The following is a 22131-nucleotide window of genomic DNA, read 5'->3' on the forward strand; positions in this document are numbered from 1 at the left end:
GTCAATGGGGAAGCTGGCAGGGAAGGTCACAAGTTGCTCTTGTTAGTTGCTCCCATTCCTGCTGCTTTTTCTCCTGAGTAGCCCAGCTATGGAGTAGAAGATCCCCAAGATCTTGTACTCTGTAGCATATGCATTCCTGCACTCCATAGTGCATCCCTGCATGCCCAGCTGCGCTTGTGCAGCACAACAGCAGCCACTGGTGTACCCTCTCACAGCTGACAGCAGCCACCACTGGCCCATCTGCACTTGCGCTGTGTGACAGCAACCACTTACCCTCCCTCCTCCCGCTTGCGAGCTGCCTGGACTTGCAACTTCCTCCTGTTTCCCCATTGACTTTACTTGTTGGAAGCTAGCAGAAAGTCATGAGGAGGTCCTCACTTAACGATGGCAATGGGGACTGCTGGGATTGCCCTCGTTAAGCAATGCAGTCATGTAACATCGCACTTTACAGCTGCATCACTTAGCGACAGAAATTCTGGTCCCAATTACCATCGTTAAGCAAGGACTATATTAGTGGCTAAAGCTATATCTATCTGTCTATCTACCTACCTACCTATCTATTTATATAGCTACCCATTTCATGTCAGTGATTTTGGGTGGTTCACAAAAGATTAAAACCAACAAAATAAATACAACAAATAGAGATCTAAATTATTCATAATAATATATAACATATAGTATGCCTGGGCTTATATAGCTTGGGATCCAAGTATTGTTGGGCAAAGCAATCATACATGTACATAAAAGGGTTAATTGTAGCAGCTGGTACCTTGTTAATATGTATAGGTTAAGCAGTCCCTTGGTGGTGGTAAGATTCTGGAAGATTCCCTTAACCTCACCCTTATCGTTGCCTGTTACTGTTTATTCCTTTTCTCTCATGGTATGATCACACAGTATAATGTCTTTTTCTCCTACCTCTTTGTGAACATCTGTATTGTTTGAAGTGTAAGTAAAATACATATTTGCTTATATGGAGATGGTATAATTCTGTAAGACAGGCAATTGGCTTGAGAAGGGATGGAGAAGGAAGAGGAAAGAGATGAAGATAAAAGACAGAGCTGAGACCAATTAAATACTAATCATAAGGTTGTCCAATAATTTCTATTTACCATGCCTTTCGCTGCCTAGAGTAACTCATACTACACAACAAGTATTTCTCCCAATACCATTCAGTCTATGAATTTATATTAGCTGGGGAGGCTCATGGCTCCACTGATGCTTTAAAATCACAATATAGTAGGGAGTAGGGCCTTATCAGTGGGATTGCCCTAGTTGTGTCACTTTCCCAAAGGAAGTATAGAAAGTAGGTCAGCTCATCTAAAATCAGACCTTCAAGATAAGCTAGGTCAAGGAACAGACAATGCAAGGATTACTTGAAGTCTATTGTTTTAGGATATAATAACAGAATTTTTGGTTATTATAAAAGGTCCCCTCCTTTAAATGTTGTCATCTGGTGGGACCTCAGAGGCATGCCTTCTTGATGGTTGCCCCAGCCCTTTGGAATAGTCTCCCATCTGAGATCTGAGGGATCCTTACTGTTTTAGCCTTCCAGAAGGCCATGAAGACCTGGCTTTCCCACAAGGGCTAGTGGTTTTTTTTTTGCTGGGGGCTGTTTGGTCTGGGGGGAAGGGTGGTTTTGTTTTTATCATTGTTTTTATTGATTGCTGTGAGATGCCTAAAATTATGATACGAGATGGGTGGCCATATAAGTTCTGTAAATAAATAAATGAATCTTGAAAGCTTGCCAGAGTATCTTTCTGCCCCCTTAAAAAAAAAAAAAGAAGAATGAAGGCAGAGTTGTTTTGATTATTTTATCTTTTTTTCACATCCTGTTCTTTTCCAGGACTTAATTGTTTTTACTTAACAGTTCTTGATTTCTTTTCCAAGGTTATACTCCTCTACATCTAAGCTTTGTAGCATAACAACTACACAAAGAACAAGTTGTCCTTTAGAATGCTCCTTCCTTCCTTCTTCTCTCCTTTTGTATTTATTATTTTTAAGTATTGTTGTATTTTTTTAAAAAAAATGGTTTTGTTTTGAAAACTATTCTGCATTCCTCTGGCAGAAAGAGGATTAAATGAAATATTATAGCTGTATCACACTAATATAAATAGACCATGTTACCAATAATCTATATGTACACAATTTAAATTAGAATGCATTTCTATTGTACGTCATTTATGTTTTTAATACTATCTAAAATCTCCCACCAATATTACACTTTACAAATCGAATTTCACAAGAACTTTCCAGAAAGCAGTATAGAATGCTAATTTAGTGTTATTGAAGGCAATTGTTGGGCAATAATACTAATAAAGCTTAGCATTTCTATAGCATTTTAAAGTGTAGTAAACACTTGACATGTTTAATCCTTAGTGACTAGGACATTAAGGCTGCAGTTCCATACACCATTGAGAAAATGTCCCATGAACTCCTTTTGTCATATATTTGTCTTTAGCAACAGCATTCATTGGTTTTAATTTTAAAACATGCTTTAACCTAAAACATTTTAAAAGATTCAGCAGTCTTCTTATATACTGTATATACTTGCAGAAAAGCAAAGAATTTTAGGTGCCAAAATATACCCACAAAAATGGGTTCAGCTTATCCGCGAGCATACAGTATAAGGCTTCCCTGTGTAAGCATATAGGCTTACCTGCAAGTATATAAGGTAGTTTTTTCCCTCAGCTTTTTTAAAGTGCCCATATATCCCGTATATATTTGGATGTAAACCTATCTATGGAGAAGCCGACCCCTGAGTTTTTAAGCAAAATAATATGAAAAATGTTCCACTTGTGGATAAACCGACCCTTGAAATGTTCATATGTTTTAATTTTCACAAGTGGCTTATCTGTGACTGGTACATTTTTCATGGTATTTTGGTTAAAAAATTGAGGGTTGGGTTATCTACAGATAGGCTTATATGCAAGTATATGTGATAAGCAATATAACTGGTGGGTAGAGATGGACCATGTGTTGACATTCTGTAATAAATACTTTATTCTTGAATAGGTGCATATAGAATTGTCCTCCCTGAAACTTGTGAATTTCTGATTAAAATTGTGCCATGTATCGTGCCTTGTAAAAAGTAATAGTATCATATGCTAGTAAAGAATGCCCCCGAAGACATTTCCTATTCAGAATTAGTAGAAATGATACAATAGGTCTCAGTAAATGCAGTAGTGCAGAGATAGGAGCTGCAGCAATGCAACTTCATGTGGTCAAAGCCATAACCAGCCTTCCCACCAGTGGATACTCTTCTGATGCATGGGCTTCAATTCTCAGGATCCTAGGCAAGGCCATATGGCTGGAGAATTCTGAAACTTAATACAGGTAGTCCTCATGTAATGACTACTCGTTTAGCAACCAAAGTTACAACAGCACTGAACAAGGACTTATGGCTGCTCCTTGTAGTTGAGGCCATTGCAGCATCCCATGGTCCCAAAAAGATTTGGGTGCTTGGCAGCCGTCTCGCAATTATGACACTGCAGTGTCCTGCAGCCATGTGTTTACCATTTTCAACCTTCACTGCTGGCTTCCAACAAGCAAAGTCAATGGGAGAGCCTGCTGCAGATTGCAAATAGTGATCATGTGACCATGGGACACTGCAACCATGTGGGATTTGCCTAACAATGGCAACTGGGACTGCTGGGACTGCTGGAACTGCCATTGTAAATTGGAGTGGTCACGTGACATTGCAGTTTACACCCACATTGCTTAGCGATGAACTTCCTGGTCCCAATTACCATCAGTAAGCAAGGACTACCTATACATCTGAAGTGTCCCCAGGTTGGGAAGGGTGCCATAGATATTCTTCTTTTTCACCATTCACTAATCTGAAATTCAGACTTTTTCATAGAAGATACTATGCTAGGCTGTACACTAACATATTTGAATTTTCACAGATCACAAGCTTTAAGGAGACTGAAAACAGGAGGACTGCGAGCACACATAAAACACACACAAATTATGTTAGATTAAATACCACACATTACAAGTAGCTGACTAATTTCAGAGATGCAGATAAAACAAATCACCCTTCCCCCAAATGCTGCTGTTTCATAGAATGTAAACTGCATTGAAGTGCAGTACAAGGAGAAAGAAATAATAAATGTGATACACCTGGATCAATCTGCTTGTTCTCCATCCTTTGCCCCAGTAATTTTGGTCTATGAAAACTATCTTTGCTGAAGTGCTGTTCTCTGCTGAAGTACAGCAGAGCAATTTTCTGTTAAATGCTATTCATAGCATCTCACATCTTGCACTGAAGAAGCTAGTATTGTTGGATTTGCCAAGCCATCTAAGAAATTAATATCTTGACCATCTAAAGCACTTGAATACTATGAAACTGCAGGAATTCTGAAGCATAAGAAAAAGGAAGCCTCTCAAAAAAGTAACCTCTCTTTTCTTTACATCAATGCAGTTCACATTTTATCTTTTAATATTTATCTAATGTAATTAAAAAAAATAGTAGTGGGAATCCAATAATTTCTGTGAGATACGTATAAAGGCATCGATATAAATATCAGATTTGTAGCCCATAACAGAATTTTGAGATCTTTAAAATAATAAACATGTTTAAGAAACACACTTGTATTGTGTTTCTTCACTGTTGCTTTGTTTATTCGAAACAAAATGGTTTCTTCAAAATCTTCTGAGACAGCATGGAAAGCTAGTCTCTGGGCAGAGACCTTGCTCAGGTTGCCTTCTTTTCCAATTTTGTTTTCCAAATATAATTTTGATTAAGCATTTTGATTACAATAGTAAAAACTAAACTTAGAGAAAGAGACTGGAAAGAAAGTATAAAAAGTGCAAGAAAAGATAAAAGAAAGAAATAAGAAAAAAAGAGAGAATATAATAAAGAAAACGAAAAGAAATATATAAAGAAGTGACTTCCAACCTTCATCACAGCAAGTATAAACAAATTTAATAACTCTTCACTCCCTATAAGGCTAAACATATATCTCTTCATCCCATATCCCATCCCTTATCTATAAGCAAATCTATAAAACATCAACTTTTCAATCCTGGTGTCAGCAAAAAGTCTGTAAAGGGTTGCCAGAACATTGCAAAAAATTGGGGGGGGGGATGGAGGGAGGGAGGGAAGGAAGGAGAGGGAGGGAGGAAGGAAGGAAGATTTCTGACACTCCCTGCCAGCTTTCCATAAGCAAAGTCAATGGGAAGCCAGCAGCAAGTCATAAGTCTCTCACCCTCCCACTGCTTTTTTGCCCTTGGTCATTCTCTTTCTCTGTTTAGGTAAGGGAATGTTTCTGTAGCAATGACCCAACAGGTCACAGGTTGTCTAGGGTCCTTTAAAAGGTTCCACCATACTTGTGAGTAAGATGGCTGATCCTGTGGTCTCCTGGTGCTCAGACCTGTGGAACACTGCTGTCCTGCAGTTTCCTTATGAAGAGCAGCTGTCCAGAGCACATGCAGGAGATCTCTGGTCCTCTCCTTATCCAGAGAGGTTCCAGGGAACCAGTCTACTCATCGGTTCCTTGGTCTTTGCCATGGTTGTCGGCTCCACTTTCACAGAGCTATCTTTAGTTCACCATAACTCCCCCAGAAGTCCCCTTCTTTTCCATTGTTTGTGGTTTTTTTGTGGGTGTGTGTCTTTGAGTGATGCCTTTACCACTACACCAAACTGGCTCTCCTTCTCCTTTTCCAATAACTTCTTGCAAAATGAGGGTTGCTACTGTCCTCTTAAGTACTAAGGAATAATTTTCTGCCAGGTTAATGAAAGTTGCATTTTTTCCCTTTCCTTATACTACTCAGCCCAGTTATGGAGTATTTCAGTTCCACAATTCTTTGTTGCCAAGAAATCCTTTACATGGCTAGGTCTTCTCCTTGAGGTAATTTTTTTTTTTTTTTAATTACACGATGGCATAGAATATTGGCTGATGATGAACTTCATACCAGCTTGGCCCAAACTTCAGAGGTGAATTAGGCTTAGTTGGTATTTTGAGAATTCCTGAACATTTTCCAGACTCCCCAATTCTACATTTGCTGATTACTGTAGTTCTTATTCAAGAACACTTTTTGTCTGATAAGGGAGTGATAGCATTATTAGTGAAGAACTTGTGTTGATCTGTGGAAGATCAGCAGCCTTGTAAGAGTGGGCACTGTCTAGTGATTTCCCATGATGATACAGGTGCCCTCTTCCCAAATAATAAAATGGCCTATATTGGTTGTACAAATCTTGAGAGATTTGTTATTTCATTTGATTTAGACACTTAAATTTTGTAATTAAATTTTTACTGAGTGCCATTAGAAGAGAACTATTAGACAGGTAAGCGGCAAGCCAAGTGACTAATTACAAGTATCCATCAATAACTTGAAACTTGTGTTATGTGGATTAAAAGCTGACAATGTGTATGATATGGTATATATATCCTGACAGTTGAGCTTAAAAAATTCATAATGTTTAGCAATTCAGTGTGTGATGCTTAGCTAGAGTCAGTGTATTTATTTTGGATATATGTCTTTCCAAAAGGATTGTATATCGAAAGTACTTCTGGATTTGGTCGTGTTTGAGATGCTGATATAAATAGTAGGTTTATGCAGTGTTATGGATTCAAAAAATGAATGTTTTTTCCTGATCTGTTTATATAGTTGTGAAATTCTCCCTAAAGAAGCTTGTCTGGCATTCACTTTATTATAATTTTGGTGTCGTTAACACATTTTCACTGCTGATTTTTTAAAAAAGAACTATTAGAAGAATAATATAGTAAACATACTGAAGATTATATTCTGTTGTTTCAATTTTTATTGTGATTGTATTAATTTAGTTTTTTCTTTTCATAAGTTTCACTTGTGGCATGATAAAACTTTGGCATTTTTGGCAGAAATGTAAACTTTCAAATAAATAAATGCAAATACTTTGTTGCTATCATCCATCATAATACTTCAGAAAATTCTGGATATGCATATTGGATAGCTGGCACGTGTTTAATATTTTTTGGGGGGTGTTCTTAAAATACTGTCTTCCAAACTATGAAGTCAAATGTGCATGTTGTATAAAACACTCTCATCTCTAATTCATTTTTCATGTTTTACAATTGCAGTTGTTTCTTGTCATTGCTATTGGTTGCTGCTGTGGTCTGGAAAATCAAGCAAACCTGTTGGGCTTCTCGACGGAGAGAGGTATAAGTATTATTTTCACTTCTTTTTTCTCCTTTGCTCAAAGAGAATTCAGAGCTGCAGGTGAACATGCAATCTGATTATCCTGCTTTGGGAAATTCCTTTCATGTGGAGGATTTTTTTTGTGTGCCAGAACATCACATTTTCTTTGTGTATGGAAATATAGTTAATTTGCTATGTGCTGGACACCTTTAAAATGTTTCTACTTTTTGAATGGTTCCTTTTAAAAGAATGCATTAATGTACTGTATCCATTGTGTGCCTAACCCTAACACATTCTCAATAGAGAAACGTTCTCTAATTTGAATTTTTTTAAAAAAAAAATTGCTATACACTTCAAGGATGTACAATGACTTGATTCTTACTTTAGTCTGGGTTTATTCTGAATACATAAATTATTTATTATTTGATGGTGATGGAATTTGCTGTTCCCTTGTTAAAATAACAGTCTCAACTTTAAGCTTTTGTATATCTACAGATGTTTGTATATATTCTCTTGTATATATGGGTAGAATGAGATAACAGGCTGGACTCAATGGACTGACCACCATCTCACAATCCCCTCTTAATTCATCCCTCCCCTTACCAACATCTCATGAAGAAAAATCTCACACAGAGAACCTTCCAGGGATTATTAATTCCTCGGGCACTTTAGACACTCCACTAGATTCAAAATCACGTAGGGAAGTAACTTCATTCCTTCCCACTCCCTACAGTGCATGCATAGTAAAAGTGATGAACCAAACAATGATGTAGTTGTGTGTGGGGATGAGTTTTATGTGGGGATGAGTAAATCAGTCTGCAGCCATTTTTTGCAGTTTTGCATGCATTTAACCTCATTCTCCCAAATGTCAGCATCAGTTTGCAAACTGTAAAAAAAAAAAAAAAAAGAAGTATCAGGTCATTTTGAGTTTATTTTTTATAAATGGCTTTTCCTGGCATGCAAGTTATGTACATCTCTTTCTGTAATATATATTTTTATATGCACATTTCTTAATATTCACATTTCAGTATGCAATTTTAAAACTTAGAATTGTATTGCAAATTTGGTGTAATGTGAAATTACAAGGGTAATTGTGTTCTGATTTACATAGGAATTCAGTAATTGAAAATTTGGGAAGATTGCTTAAAAATGCAGACCAAATGAAAATAGTTGGAGTTGCTCAAATGATTTCCATTCTTTTCGACTTAATCTTGCTATTGTAATCATATGAAGAAAACCTGTCAAGTCCTTTTAAGCATCTCAGAAAGACCTTTTTTTATCTTATTTCTAACGATATTACATTAGCATTATAATATAAGGCCTGACCGATGCTGGGTACATGAAAATATAGACTTGCATCATGTAGGTTGGTGCTAATGCTTCATGGCTCTACATCCTAATAGGGTACAAGTAAACCTTGCTTAATGTCTGCCTTGTTTAGCAATCATTCAAGGTTATGACAACACTGGAAGAGTCCTCTCATTTTTGACCATCACAGCATCCTCACGGTAACATGATTGAAATTTGGGTGTTTCACAACCAGTGGGCATTTATGATGGCCACAGTGTTCTGTGGTCACATGATTGCTATTTGCATACTTCACAGCCGGCTTCCAACAAGCTGAGTCAATGCAGAAGCCAGCAGTAAAATCGCAAGTCACGGTCACGCAAAGTTTCGCTTAATGACCCGCACTGACTCACTCAACAACCAAATGGGAAGTGACGTAAGTCCAACATAGTCACATGATGTTTCACTGAGTGATGGAGGTGCTGGTCCCAACTGTGGTCGCTAATTGAGGACTGCCTATACTTTCTTGTTCCATAATTTCTTCTGTTTAGATAATAGGTATGACTAAACTTACAGAATGTAATGAAGCAGTGCTTTTGATTCTTTATGATGCCCTACTTTTGATTCTGGATACCAAAAGCAATAAGGAGTGAACTTGAAAAATTTCACCTTATTCTTTCTGAATAATACACTGTATCCCTATCATAGCTGATGTTTCTTCAAGCAATTTTTGAATCTTAGACCTCTGTAGTGGAAAATTGGAATAATTTCTTAACAATAGGAAATACTGACTTCTACATAGAGAAATGTAAAGAAATCAGAAATCAGAAAATGTAAAAAAGATTTTGTTCTCATTCTTCAGTTAGTATAGATGCTTCTGCTTGAAGTAGCAGGAAGGTATAATGGTATGTGGGAATAGCCTTGGGAGACAGGGGGAATATCCACAGTCAGGGGACCAGTCAGATAAGTGGCAGCTTAACCCACAAAAGGAATGTGGGCATGGCAAATTTCTCAGAAAGGACCCTTCCTAGTTTCTTGGGTTGTAAAGGTGAGGGGGAGAAATTTACTTTCATACTTGTAAGATTCTGTTAATGTAACCTTACAATAAAGTACAGCTAGTTCTTCTGGGTATGCTTCTTGTCTGGACTATCACGTTAGGCTGAAAGGAGAGACCCTGCATATACATTTACTAAATACGGTTTTCTTTCTAAATTCCATTTTAGTAAGATTAGCTGAAACGCTACAGATACATAATACATTGCTGATAATTAGATTAATTATAAGATTAGTAAAGCTTCTATATGCTTTGTAAATATTTCAAGGTAATATATTTATAAATTGCTAGGGGTTTGTTTTTTTTTACATTGTCCAAAAGATTGCATTCAATGTGTGCTTAATCATGAAATATTTTATACATAAATAACTACATTCTTTTTGAATTTTGCAAGGATAGAAATAATTGTAAAAAAACTATATTTCAGTTTTAGTTGTTATTTATCATTTGCAATTTTAATGGTACTATTCCTATTGCAATATAATCATTTGAAAGAGCAACTGACCCAAGTCTCCCATTGAGCTTCTATTGTGGCAATGGAATTAAACCTGGGTTCCAGTCCAATGTGTAACAATTACAAGTAGTCCTCACTTACTGACAGTAATTGGGACTGGGAATTCTATTGCTAAGTGACATGGTCGTAAGACGCAATGTCATGTGACCGCATCAACTTACAATAGCAGTTCTGGCAATCCCAGGTGCTGTTGTTAGGTGAATCCTGAGGGTTGTTGCATCCTGCAGTCATGTGATTACTATTTGTGACCTCCTGCTGGCTTCCCCATTGACTTTGCTTGTTGAAAGCCAGCAGCGAAGTTCTCAAATGGTAATCATGTGACTGTGGGATGCTACATTGTGAGCCAATTGTCAAGCACCCAGATCACAAACATATTACCACAAGGATGCTGCGACAGCCTCAACTAAGAGGACCTGTTGTAAGTCCCCCTTATTCAGCGCCATCGTAACTTTGAATGGTTGCTGAATAAATAGACGTTAAGTGAGGACTACCTGTAGACCATACTGGGTCCCTTAATATGAAAAGGTTTAATGGAAATGTTTATTAAAAGTATAACTAGAATGTTTGGAATGTACTATAATAAGACCACTTCCTAATATTTCACTTCTATTCTTTTGGCAGCTTATTGATGCATTGCTTGTTTTAACATCAGTCTCACTCGTATAACATTCCAGTTCCTATATGATTTCCTTAATATGTATATTCTTAAACTACACAGCATGAGACTGATTTAACATTTGTTAGCATTAGCAAGAGAAAAAAAAAACAGAAATAAACAAGTTAATCTCCATGGTAACTCTATTAACAGCATGAAAGTTTAAATTAATCAATGTAGACAATATAAGAAAATAAACGCTACTGTTAGAACATTGTAGTGGCAATTTCATTTTTAAAAAATCATTTTTCTATTACAGGTATTAGTAGCCTTGAGTAGGTTTAGAACAGTTTGATTGTGATATTTAATGTAAATTAATTAATGTGCCAAATGATATATTATTTGAGGGCAAGCTGACAAAAATGGATACACCTCTGTTATAGAACTGAAATATTGCTCCTGTCTGTAAAGTTAGTTGGAGTAAACTGCTCTGTATTTCTTTTCCTAAATGATCAGAATGTGGTAAATGTACAGTACTTCACAATCACTGGATTCTACTATGTTTCTGTGCACTCTATTGGCCACTGAGAGTATGAAACAACAGGGCATTATAATGCTGATTCTTTAAAGTCATTCATATTGTTATATCTCAAAATTTATTTTCAACAAATAGTATATTGTTACAGTCAAAGAACCAACATACAGAATATTAAAAAATCCAAACATATCCACAAACTCAAAATTATATCTGTAAATATACCAAAGTGCAAAACAAAGGTTAATAGAGGACAGAAATCTTTATCAAGAGTTGGGCCCCTTAAATCATGCTAATCAGAATGCTACTTTTGAGGTGATACAGGTAGTCCCTGGGTTAAGAATGCCCAGTTTACAGATGACTCATAGTTAAGAACGGAGCCTATTGTAGCAAAATTCGAGTTAAATACACAGTGATTTGAGTTAAATACACAATGGTTCAAGTGAATTACACAATACTACTTATACAGTATTATATAATAATACAGTTCTGGCTTATGTACAAATTCAACTTAAGGACAGACCTTGGGAACGGAACTCGTTCTTAAACTAGGGACTACCTGTAATGGAAAACATTGTGTAATGCTTGCAATGCCCCAACTTTGGTTTTAAAGAGATAAGAAACATAGAATATAAATTCCATGCCCGGACAACTGTTTAAAAGAAGCACGATCACTCTCCGTGAATATCATTTCAAAATGGGCAGTTTAGAAGAACATGCTTCACTATCTCCCGCTTTCCAGTCCACAAGGGCAGACACATTGCTCAGATGGGATATTCTGATATATGCCCACCATTAGTGCTGAGAGTAGACCATTAAATCAAACTAACATAAAAATTCTGTAATATTTGATGTAGGAAGAGTAGATGGTGGAGAGAAAGCTGTGACCAGGCAAGCCTTCATAGAAATTACATGACACTGAACTCCTAAACTGTTGTAAATCTGAATCTGAGATATGTTGCATTATTGTTCTTTTTTGACATTTTCAAAACTGAATGAGTAACAAACTGGAAACAGACAATAGAACTGAAATGTGTCTTTCTGGAGTCTATACAATGTAGATTTAAATTTGCTAATACAAAGCCAAATTTTAGTCATGGATTGAAGAAGCAGAACAATGTCCGTCCTTTCACTGAAACTAGACCTGTTCCAGATATAGTACTGTGTTTGATACCTATTTGGAACTTCAAGAAAGAACAAAGGAATTTAGACAGAACCATTTCTAATCTCTCACAATCTCTGTGGGGGCATATTTTGATTCTGTAGAGCAACTGGAGGAGCTCTCTCTCTTCATATCTCTACCTTTTTCTATCATCTGTATACATCCACACACATGCTCTCACATACACTTTCTCATAAAAATAAAAATTGTACTACCTTTGCATCCTCAAAAAGGGAGGAATGATAGAGAACAAGAGCAAATATTCAATTGGGTGTATGGACATGGTAGAAGCAAGGATATTTTGCAAATAAAGATATGGAGAGAGGTATATAGTGAATGGTGCTAGTGTAAACTAGATTTAGTTAGATTTCCTTTTTAAAAATCTCTTACTTTTAATTTATTTTGCCTACTACTTCTTTCTTCTTTTCTGAATTTTGTACAACATTGCTTACTCAGAAAGGAAATACTATGATGGATATACATGCATAAGTGTTGTGTGTGTTATTTATGTATATATTAGACTATATATGACTTTGCATTGGTTTTGCTTTTTAAAAGCAACATAGTAACACTTGACACCTGCAGTATTCAATTTCTTATACTGTAGGCTTCCAATAAGCTTGCAGTTCAGCTACTGAATCTAAGCCAGCCTGGTCCTGCAAGCTGCTTGAATGAGAAACCAACTGGAAATGTTAAATAAACTCTTTAAGAGAAAAGCAGAATATAAGTAAAACAAATAGCTTATTCAGTTTTTCAAATGATTTCCTGAAATACTATTTAAATTGACAGTTACATTTTATTTGGAGAAATTTGACTGGAAATTTTTAGAAACTCCTAAATGAACTATAAGAGCTTTTTCAATTTTTATTTATTTATTTATTTATTTTTTGGTGTGCCTTCGAGTCAGTGTTGACTCCTGGACAAGTCCCTGCAATTTTTTGGCAAGATTTCTGAAGTAGCTTGCCATTGCCTCCTTCCTAAGGCTGAGGGAGAATGACTGATCCAAGGTCATCCAGCTGGCTTTGTGCCTAAGATGGGACCAGAACTCACCATCTCCTGATTTCTAGCCTGGTACCTTAACTGCTATACCAAACTGGCTGTTTTCAAATAGTAGTGTTATACAAAATAATTGTATTCTATTCATTTGTTTAAAAAATATACAGCTTGATCTTTTATAAGTAATAATATCAAAACAATCATATTGCTTTGGGGATGTTGTAAAGTTGCATGCGGCTTTCTTGTTTCAAAAGTGTTGAAGTTAAATGTTTAACTTTTCTTTTTTAGAAGCGCTTCCAGATAGATCTGATACAAGTGTTTTACCTTCTGAAATAAATCAGGGATGATTTTTATTGCCAAAGATTGTTAGGAGAGATCTGGGGACTTCTGGAGAAAAGCACATACATTCCACCAGTTTTCCTCCTTGTGGATGGAACAGTTCAGTATAATCCTTGAGAATTCAGATGTAACTCTTTGTGCTGTCACAACATTTACAGATATGCATCAGTTTGCTTTACTGTTTACAGTATTAAGACAAGGCCTTGATCTATCCCATTGGGAAAAAATAAATAAAAATGGCATCTGATTTTGTTTATAGCTTTTTTCAAAGTAATTTTTTATATAACTTCCTCTAAGAAAGCACTTCAATACTGTGTTTTCTGATATTCTTCATTATGTCAGTTTCCTCAATTTAGACTTTTAAGACTCTAATTTTTCACTGTAAGTTAATTCTCTACACACACATGCACACACACACACAAACACACCATCTTTTGCATCATAGAGAGGTATTCCTTTTTCTGGGAACTTTCAGAAACAAAGATATTCTAAGAAAAGAATGTATGTTCTCCCAAGAAATGGGTTGGATTTTTGTGGAGATGGGCATAGACTCACATCAAGAAGTTACAGTATATTTATTTATTCACAGATGAAGTAAGAAAACACCTTAAGTGTTGATATATACTTTCAACAGCATTTAGCACCAGTTACGTATAATCAGAATAAAATTGGGCAAGTAATTCATTATAAGAGAGTAGAAAAATGTTTTATTTTATGATGTATGTACTTTTATGCCTCTGAAGTGACATGTCTTTAACTTAATATATTCTGTAACTTTTTTGTAATTTTTCCAGTAGTGTATAATTACTGTAGAAGGGTAATGGTGATAATGTAATTTATCCATTATCTCAATTACTTTAATTAAGCCTATTTATAATATTCTTAATAGTGAAAAATTAATAGTATTTTGGAGTCTTGAAGAAAATATTTAATCTCAAGAAAATTGATTCACAAATGATATATTGATGTACAATCAAAGCCTAGCACTGCTTATTAAACTTTGAACAAATATTACACTAGAAAAGTGATGCAAAGTTCATGCTTTAATGTAAAAGCTTACCAATTCAGGGATTTAGCCATTGCTGCCTTCTCAAAGATTCACATGAAAATTTAACATCAAGCTGATTGGTGGAGAAGGCAATTGATTTTATCTGACAGTTGGGACTCCCATATGTTTACCTCAAAGCAATCCAGTTATAACTTTATGTACAACCCCCACCTGCCACCCCCGGATTATCAAAAACCTTTGGACAGATTATGTACACATAATTTATGAAACTAACTACCACTCAGGTGTGGGTTTTGGCCAGATATCCAGCTTCAAGCTGTAGCTTTGAGTTCTGTATGTGTTTACTATCTGTTGGTATATCTAGCAAGGACACAGACACACATAAGTAATACATATCATAATGCTTTTATTAAGGCTATACTGGTGATTGGTACAACACATACTCAGCACTTATGTTCTATGCAAGACTGTACTAACAGATAATCTGCTAAAATCAAAGTTATAAATATCGGGATGGGTCCTCCTCTGAGAGTCTTTAGATCAAAGGTACGAACATTACCTAAGAGGTGAACCCAGGTGGTATATCTTCTTGAATAATTCCATGACCTAATCCCAGGACCTGGCAATAATTTGTCAAATCAGCAGAAAAACTTCTGGCAAAATAAAAACCCCAGAAATATTCAGAGAGAAGGCATCTTAACAACAGTTCAATCAAGATGCAGCAAAGAAGTTAAAAAACATGTGCAATTAAAAATAGGCAATATGAAACATGACAGCCAAATGTTGGCACACAGATAGAAAAATAAAGCAGGAAGAATTCTGGTTAGTCCTCAGAAGTCAGATCAACAAGTCCAAGGATTTCCAAATGCATAGCCTATGACATCTTCTAATGAGGTTGATTGGAGGAAAATTGTAACAGACAGAAGTACATAATTAATTTGTGGAATCTGTGGAATTCATTGCCACAATACATGATTATGGCCATTAGCGTGGATACTTGTAAAAAAGGATTAGATAAATTCATGGAAGGTGTGTCTCTAAATGTGATAGAATGTGAGGGTGGCCTTGGAAGACGGGGGAAAGAGATGCCATCTAGGGAAGGATCAGATAAAAGAGAAAGGAGTCCGCTTAAGGTAATGGTCAAAGAAAGAAACTTAGGAAAGATCTTAACTACTCAAGTGGTAAATAGGGAGGCCGGAAGATTTGTGCTTTCAGACTTGCAAAATTCTGTTAATGTAGCCTTACACTAAAGTAGAATTAGTTCATCTAGTCTTGTTTCCTATCTGGTGTACCTGGGAGGGCTGACACTAAAAAACTACTGAGTCTTAATATTCAGTATTACCTCCAGTTTATGGGTAGAATGTTTCCAAATATGAGTTGCAGGGAAACAATAGTAAGAGATCTGTCTATCTGTTTCATATAAGTACCCTAGAGGAATCTAGCTGACCACTATGAGAAATAAAATGGCCTGATACAGCAGGACTACTGTTATATTCCAAAATTATAAGTGGATTCAGTAGAAAATAAAAGAGGCTATTTGTAGAAAAGAAGCAACTAAGACTAATAATCAATTTGCAGAACTGCCTATTCCTGAGGGCATCTGCCCATCCCACTAGATCAGGTAGGTTGGGCATGTTCCAGATCCTTTGCCGGAAATATTGCCATCTAGAAGGACCTAGGAAGCAGGCCTTTTCTGTGGCTGCTCCTCCCTGACGGAACACTGCCTCCCCCGGCAGGCCCCCATCCTCTTAGCTATCTGGAAGGCCATTAAAACATGGCTCTTTACCCAGGCACTGGGGTAGAGTAGTGGTGCCTATGGTGTTGGGGTATCCTGGGAGGTTGACTGGGGGGCCAGGTTTTTAGTTTTTGTTACATGGTTTTTATGATTTTTAAAGTTTTACTGTTGTTACGAGCCTCCCAGAGTTGTTTTAAGATGGGCGGCCATACAAATCGTTTAAGTAAAAATAATCTTTTATAGTTTTGGTTAGAATTTATGTGGTCATGATATGATAGTAAACTGAACTGAAATTTTAGTTAATTCTAAGCAGTCTGTAGAAACATGGAATAAAAAGTATCATTCAAACATTGCTATTTATTGTATTTAAGAGACTAAGCAATAGTTGTGGGGGGAAATAACACTGAGATAGGTACCCATGGAGTCTGTTCAGTCCTACAAGATTCCAATATAAAAAGTCCAAGACATACTTGTATTATTTTATAGCAGAATACATTAAGAGAATTATTAAATGACAATAAATGGGACAAAAACAGTGAAGAAAATTAATCAGTGCATACAGCCTAACACATTTGCAATTGCAAAGCAATGTCCCTTATTGAAAGTACTCAGGTCAAATCCAGGAGGTACGTAAGTGTCTAAAATGTAATGTTATTCTGCTTCATGTACATAGGTATGTGGAGATGCAAGGGTAATGTAGCTGGGCTTGGGCTGCCTAGACAAATACAACAGAAATGTGTAATACAATAGGAAACAGGTTAATAAATGGCTTCTTTTAATTTGAAGGCAATTCTACAGCAAGCAGTCTTCTCACTCCATAAAAATTGATTCTTTTTATGTGCCTGATTCAGGGAGGTTGTCAGACCCATACTCTTCATTTGATTGCATGCACTTTATTGTGTGCAATAAGCAGGCAAGTATCCAGAAACCTAGTGTTTATTAGTAGGAAATAGAAAATTGTATGTGTTATATAATAACATTTTGGCGTTCGCTTCTAATTCATTCAGTATTGCAGAGACACAAGATTCACATTTTTCATAATGATAAACTGAGAGATTGCAAAAAGAAGAAATTGAGTTAGATGGAGTCTTTTTGGCTGCTTTTTTGCTTTCTGCTTGAGTTTTTGATAAAGCAAGCATATATACAAGAAAGAATAGATCATTCTTTCTTGTATATATGCTTGTATGGAAATTGTGAATAGTAGTGTTTTAGATACTCAGAGAAAGAGAGAGCAAACGTTAAGACCTACCCCCTATTATTAACTTATTATTACCTTATATAAAGTCATAGTTTTAAATCAGATGATTATTTTTAAAATATTTGTTGCAGGAACAGTTCATTTCAGTAAAGAATAATAACATGCAATATCAGTGAAAGCACTAGGGAAAAAAAGTCTAGATGAGGAATGAAAGGGTAAAGTAATTTCTGAAGGTCAAGCTTTGTTGTATGTATTAAATTTACCAAATAAATATTGGTACTGTCTACTTTACATTAATGCTCTGACTTTAAAAATACATGCTGCAAAATCAGTTACACTGATTTCAATAATTTTTAAGATGTAGTATTGCAATTTTAATTATGATTCAAGATGTTTCACAGTTGGTACTGAGAATTCAACACCCATCATGCCCCAATTTGCATAACTTTATACTTGTTAGATTTGATTTCCTGATTGCCATTTCACCTAGTTCAAGGAGATATTTTTTGGAATTCTTTGCAGTCTGCCTGCATTTTTAGAACCTTGATTAATTAGATGCCATCCACTGATAGGACCAGTTTGCTACCTGATAGAGTAGTATGTGGAGAAAGCATAGCATGGGAGGAATTTTTTATTTCAAAAGTGGGTGAACCATGTGGTCCTACACCATTTAAGACATATCAGCTGAGAGCTGACTTATAGCTAGCAGCCAAGACAATTAGCAAAATTGGAGGCTGCACCTCTATGGTCCCTTGCCATGTGCTACTGGAGGCAATAAAGCTTTCTTGGTCGGCATTTACCATCTGACCTTTTAGAGAAAATTAAAAAATGAGAAATTGAGTTTTTTAGATGATGGTTTCTAATAGACCTTTGTTTCTTTGATATTACTGGACAGTTTTCTGTTTTATTTGCACTACATTGCCGAACATATTTAATATGCTCCTCTCTTGCAATTGGAGTTCTTTTTCTAAAATGGATTTTTGTTAAATCTCAACTGAAGGTGCCTTTGATTTTGAATGGCTGGCATTTATGATAACCAGAAAATAACATCTATAAATGCGGGTACACATAATCATAGCTGGCAGCAGTTTATTGTTATATGTAGTCTGTGTCCTGAATATTTAATATATGTTTCTGGCAAGATAATATGACTATAACTATGTGAGACTAATGGTAATTGGTGTTCTTCATACAACTTACAGATCTGTAGGTACATTTAGTTTACAAACTTAAAAAAAAGGCATATACAGGAAAAAGTGCTTCAGATTTATTTTTTAGGAATGTTGTTGCAAAATATTTCTGTGAAAGGAGGTTGTAAATAGGGTTTTAGGAGAATCTTTGATTTTGTATATTGAAAAGGACAAAGTATTTTTTGAGTACAGAATTTACATAATAAATAACCTAACAATAAGCATAAAAACTGAAGTTTGGTTCTAAGAACAGAGCTGAAATTTATCTTTTCATATAACATAATTGGCAAAAATACAAGACTATTTGTTTTGAAAATGTTTACCTGAGATGCATTATCTAAAGATAATGACAACTTTGGTTACATAATTAATAATTTCACACTCAGATCCACAGTAATAAGTGTTTCTTTTGTTTCTTCTCCATGTTGTTCAGAGAAAGCTATATTTGAGAATATGGCATTCCATGGATTATTCTACATATTACACAGAAGCAAATACACTTTTGTTATAATCCTGTGCTCACTTCATGGTTTTGTTGTGCTGCGGCAAAACTTGGCCATGGATTCTTTGAAATCCATGGAACATTTGGGCAAAATAATAAGACTAACCAAGAAAAATGCAGTCTTTGTGTGATGGAAAAACCTTGTCAGTGCTTGAAGAATAATCATGAAGTGATACTTCTGTCTAAAGGATTGGAGCCCAATATTTTCTACTAAAGTATTGCTCAGACTGTTGACCTCAACATTCACCTAAAGTGCTGCTTATAGATGCCCGATATCAACTGTGATATTAACAAGCCCTACCAGATAAGGAAATATTGACTTTTTATTCTGATGTGGTTTTAGGTGCTTTTCTTTAGAGTGGTTTAATTAAAAGTGAAATGGAATCGAAACAGTCTCCATACTGCATTTAATATACTGCTATATTATTTAACAGTATATTTCTAAATTCCAAGGTTCTTCTAGAATTTTATGCACAAGTAAGTTCTATTTAGAGAAGGCTGCTTCTAATACTGTTTGAAATCTTGTTGGTATAGACTGGTAATTAATTATGAATAACGTCTGATTCTATCCTCATATACTTCCCTAAGTTGTCTTAATATCAATTTCTTTTCCGCAGGGAAGAAGCACTATTTATCTTACAATTTTAATTTAAATAAGGAACAAAATAGAAAGGGAGGAAATTATAATTAAAGGAAGGAATTAGGCAGCCAAACAATTTAGAAAAGCTATTTATTGGGCAGATTGCTAGATATTCATCGCTAATCCCCTAGCCCATTTAATAGGAAGCACTCCAGTGCACAAAGTAACATTTGTAAAGTATAAGAATCGTGAAGTATTTTAGAGCATTTTGACAATGCTGCTGTCTCCACTCCCAGTCTCCTCCCAACCTTCATATCCAAACTTGCAACAACCTGTTGTTATCACTGTAGGCATCCACTACTGTCCACCAGTGGTTCCACAGGCTAGCCAAGGAAAATGTGCCAGAATCTATCTCCTGTCTCCAGTCTCCCCATTCCTATCCCTTCCTTGTCATGTCATGCTTATTCGTGCAGTAAGGCAACAAACAAACAAATGCCCGACACTGATTGACATACTCCTCCAAAGCCAAGTATGAGATCACTGAAAGTGGCTCGTCAGCTGCAAGGAAGGGGAGGAACCAGGGATCTGGGACGTGAGGAGAGGTGGGAATTGCCACCAGTGCAACCTGGCTTGCCTCCAAATATCAAGTAGCTCAGGACATAAACTTTGCAGTTTGAAATTTGAAGCAGTACATGTAGAAAAAGGTCAACAATGACAGTAGGATGAGAACACAGGGACAGAGTATTGGTGTGGGAAGGGTGCCAAAGACCCATGTAGAAGTGACCTAGTTTATTCATTACATTGACATTTTAATTGGTTTTCTGATTAAGGGAATGAAATAAAAAGAAATAAAATCTAGAACAATAAAATGTGTCAGGTAAAAATGGTAAGCGGTGAGTAGTAAGAGCATTACGGGAAATAAAAAACAGTGCTAAAATGCTCTGATAAGATAAATGGTTGTTTTTCAATCTGTTTATTCAGCACCTTTGTTAAACTTTGTTTTAAAATACAATATATAAAACACAATAATAAAATTGATGCAATTAAAATCAAAACATTAACATTAATACCATTAAAATCTCCAGAAAGGGGGAAATAAATAGCTACTGAACAGGTAGCTACATTATCACCTACACCTTCTGATCATGGCAGGACAGCAGGCACAGCTCATTTGATGATTTCAGCAGTGAGTCTTAACAGATTATTGCCTAGGCCAGTGTTCTTCAACCTTAGCAACTTTAAGATGTCTGGACTATCAATTCCCAGAATTCCCTAGCCAGCACTGGCTGGGGAATTCTGGGAGTTGAAGTCCAGACAGCTTAAAGTTGCTATGGTTGAAGAACACTGGCCTAGGCAAACTGATCCAGTCAAGAATTTTGCACATTTGTGTGAGTACCTCAACATTCACTGGAATAACAGATTATTAACGGGATGAAGGTGCTCTAAAATATGAGTTAACAAAAGATTATGCCCTGTGAAAGGCAAAATGTTACTTCCAAGTAATAGGAAAAGCAAATGGTAGTAAATAAATTGTCTTGATCAAAACTCAGAGAATCATATGATCGAACTGAGGAAAATTAGGATCCAGGTCTTATGAGTGGAGATATGAAGTAAACCGGAATCAACTGACTGATATTATGAGAACAAGAACAAGCACCCTTGTCAGAAGAAAGGATTTATGACTGCTCATTTCATGGGAATTCAGTGGTCTTGGAATTGTATTTATAAATTATACTTTTTATCTTCTCATCTATCCAAGCTTGTTCTCTTCCAAGTAATTTTAAGTAATTTCAGATTCTTCTTTCCCTTCCTAATCTGGAATCTATGATTCTATCTCTGGCTATTAATACGTATGCTTGGGAGCATTCAGATCAGTACTAGATCCAGAAACTAGCCGGCAATTTACTCAGCTGTTTTTAAATTAAGCATTTATGCTTCTTGAACCACCTCTTGCAATTCAACCTTATTTCAGCAGTTTGAAAACAGTGATACTTCCTGAACAGCCTCTTCCTCTTCCTCAGACTGATGTGTTCTGGTAGCTTCTAGCTTAATATTTAAAAGACACCTAAAATGTCAATAACTAAAGCTTAACATGAAACATTGTGATTTGTCTGTATATTTGAACTTTCTCTGGAAGAATTTCTAACTAAAGGTGGAAGAACATAAAAGTATGATCCCAGACCTTGGGACTGTTGTTATATACGGCATTAATTTTACAGTTACAGCAGCTATGCTTTTATTAAGGTTTTTAATGTAAGTGATCTAATGGCAAAGCAGCACAGAAATAGAAGACGTGTTCTGTAATATATGTGT

The 22131-nt window shown here is 35.9% G+C and overlaps 1 protein-coding gene across 1 annotated transcript in view; it reads left to right on the plus strand.

Annotated features, from left to right (window-relative positions):
• ATRNL1 (attractin like 1) overlaps positions 1–22131 on the plus strand; it is a 578187-nt gene that overhangs the window by 266564 nt on the left and 289492 nt on the right. The window contains exon 26 of the mRNA XM_088131807.1: positions 7065–7143. Coding sequence (XP_087987933.1) covers positions 7065–7143 — 79 coding nt within the window. The remainder of the gene's footprint in view (positions 1–7064; positions 7144–22131) is intronic.

The sequence above is a fragment of the Python bivittatus genome, unplaced genomic scaffold (genome assembly GCF_059951505.1).
Source record: "Python bivittatus isolate LINGU-HERP-01145 unplaced genomic scaffold, Pbiv_v1 ctg000980_np1212, whole genome shotgun sequence".
In the NCBI taxonomy this organism is placed as follows: Eukaryota; Metazoa; Chordata; class Lepidosauria; order Squamata; family Pythonidae; genus Python; species Python bivittatus.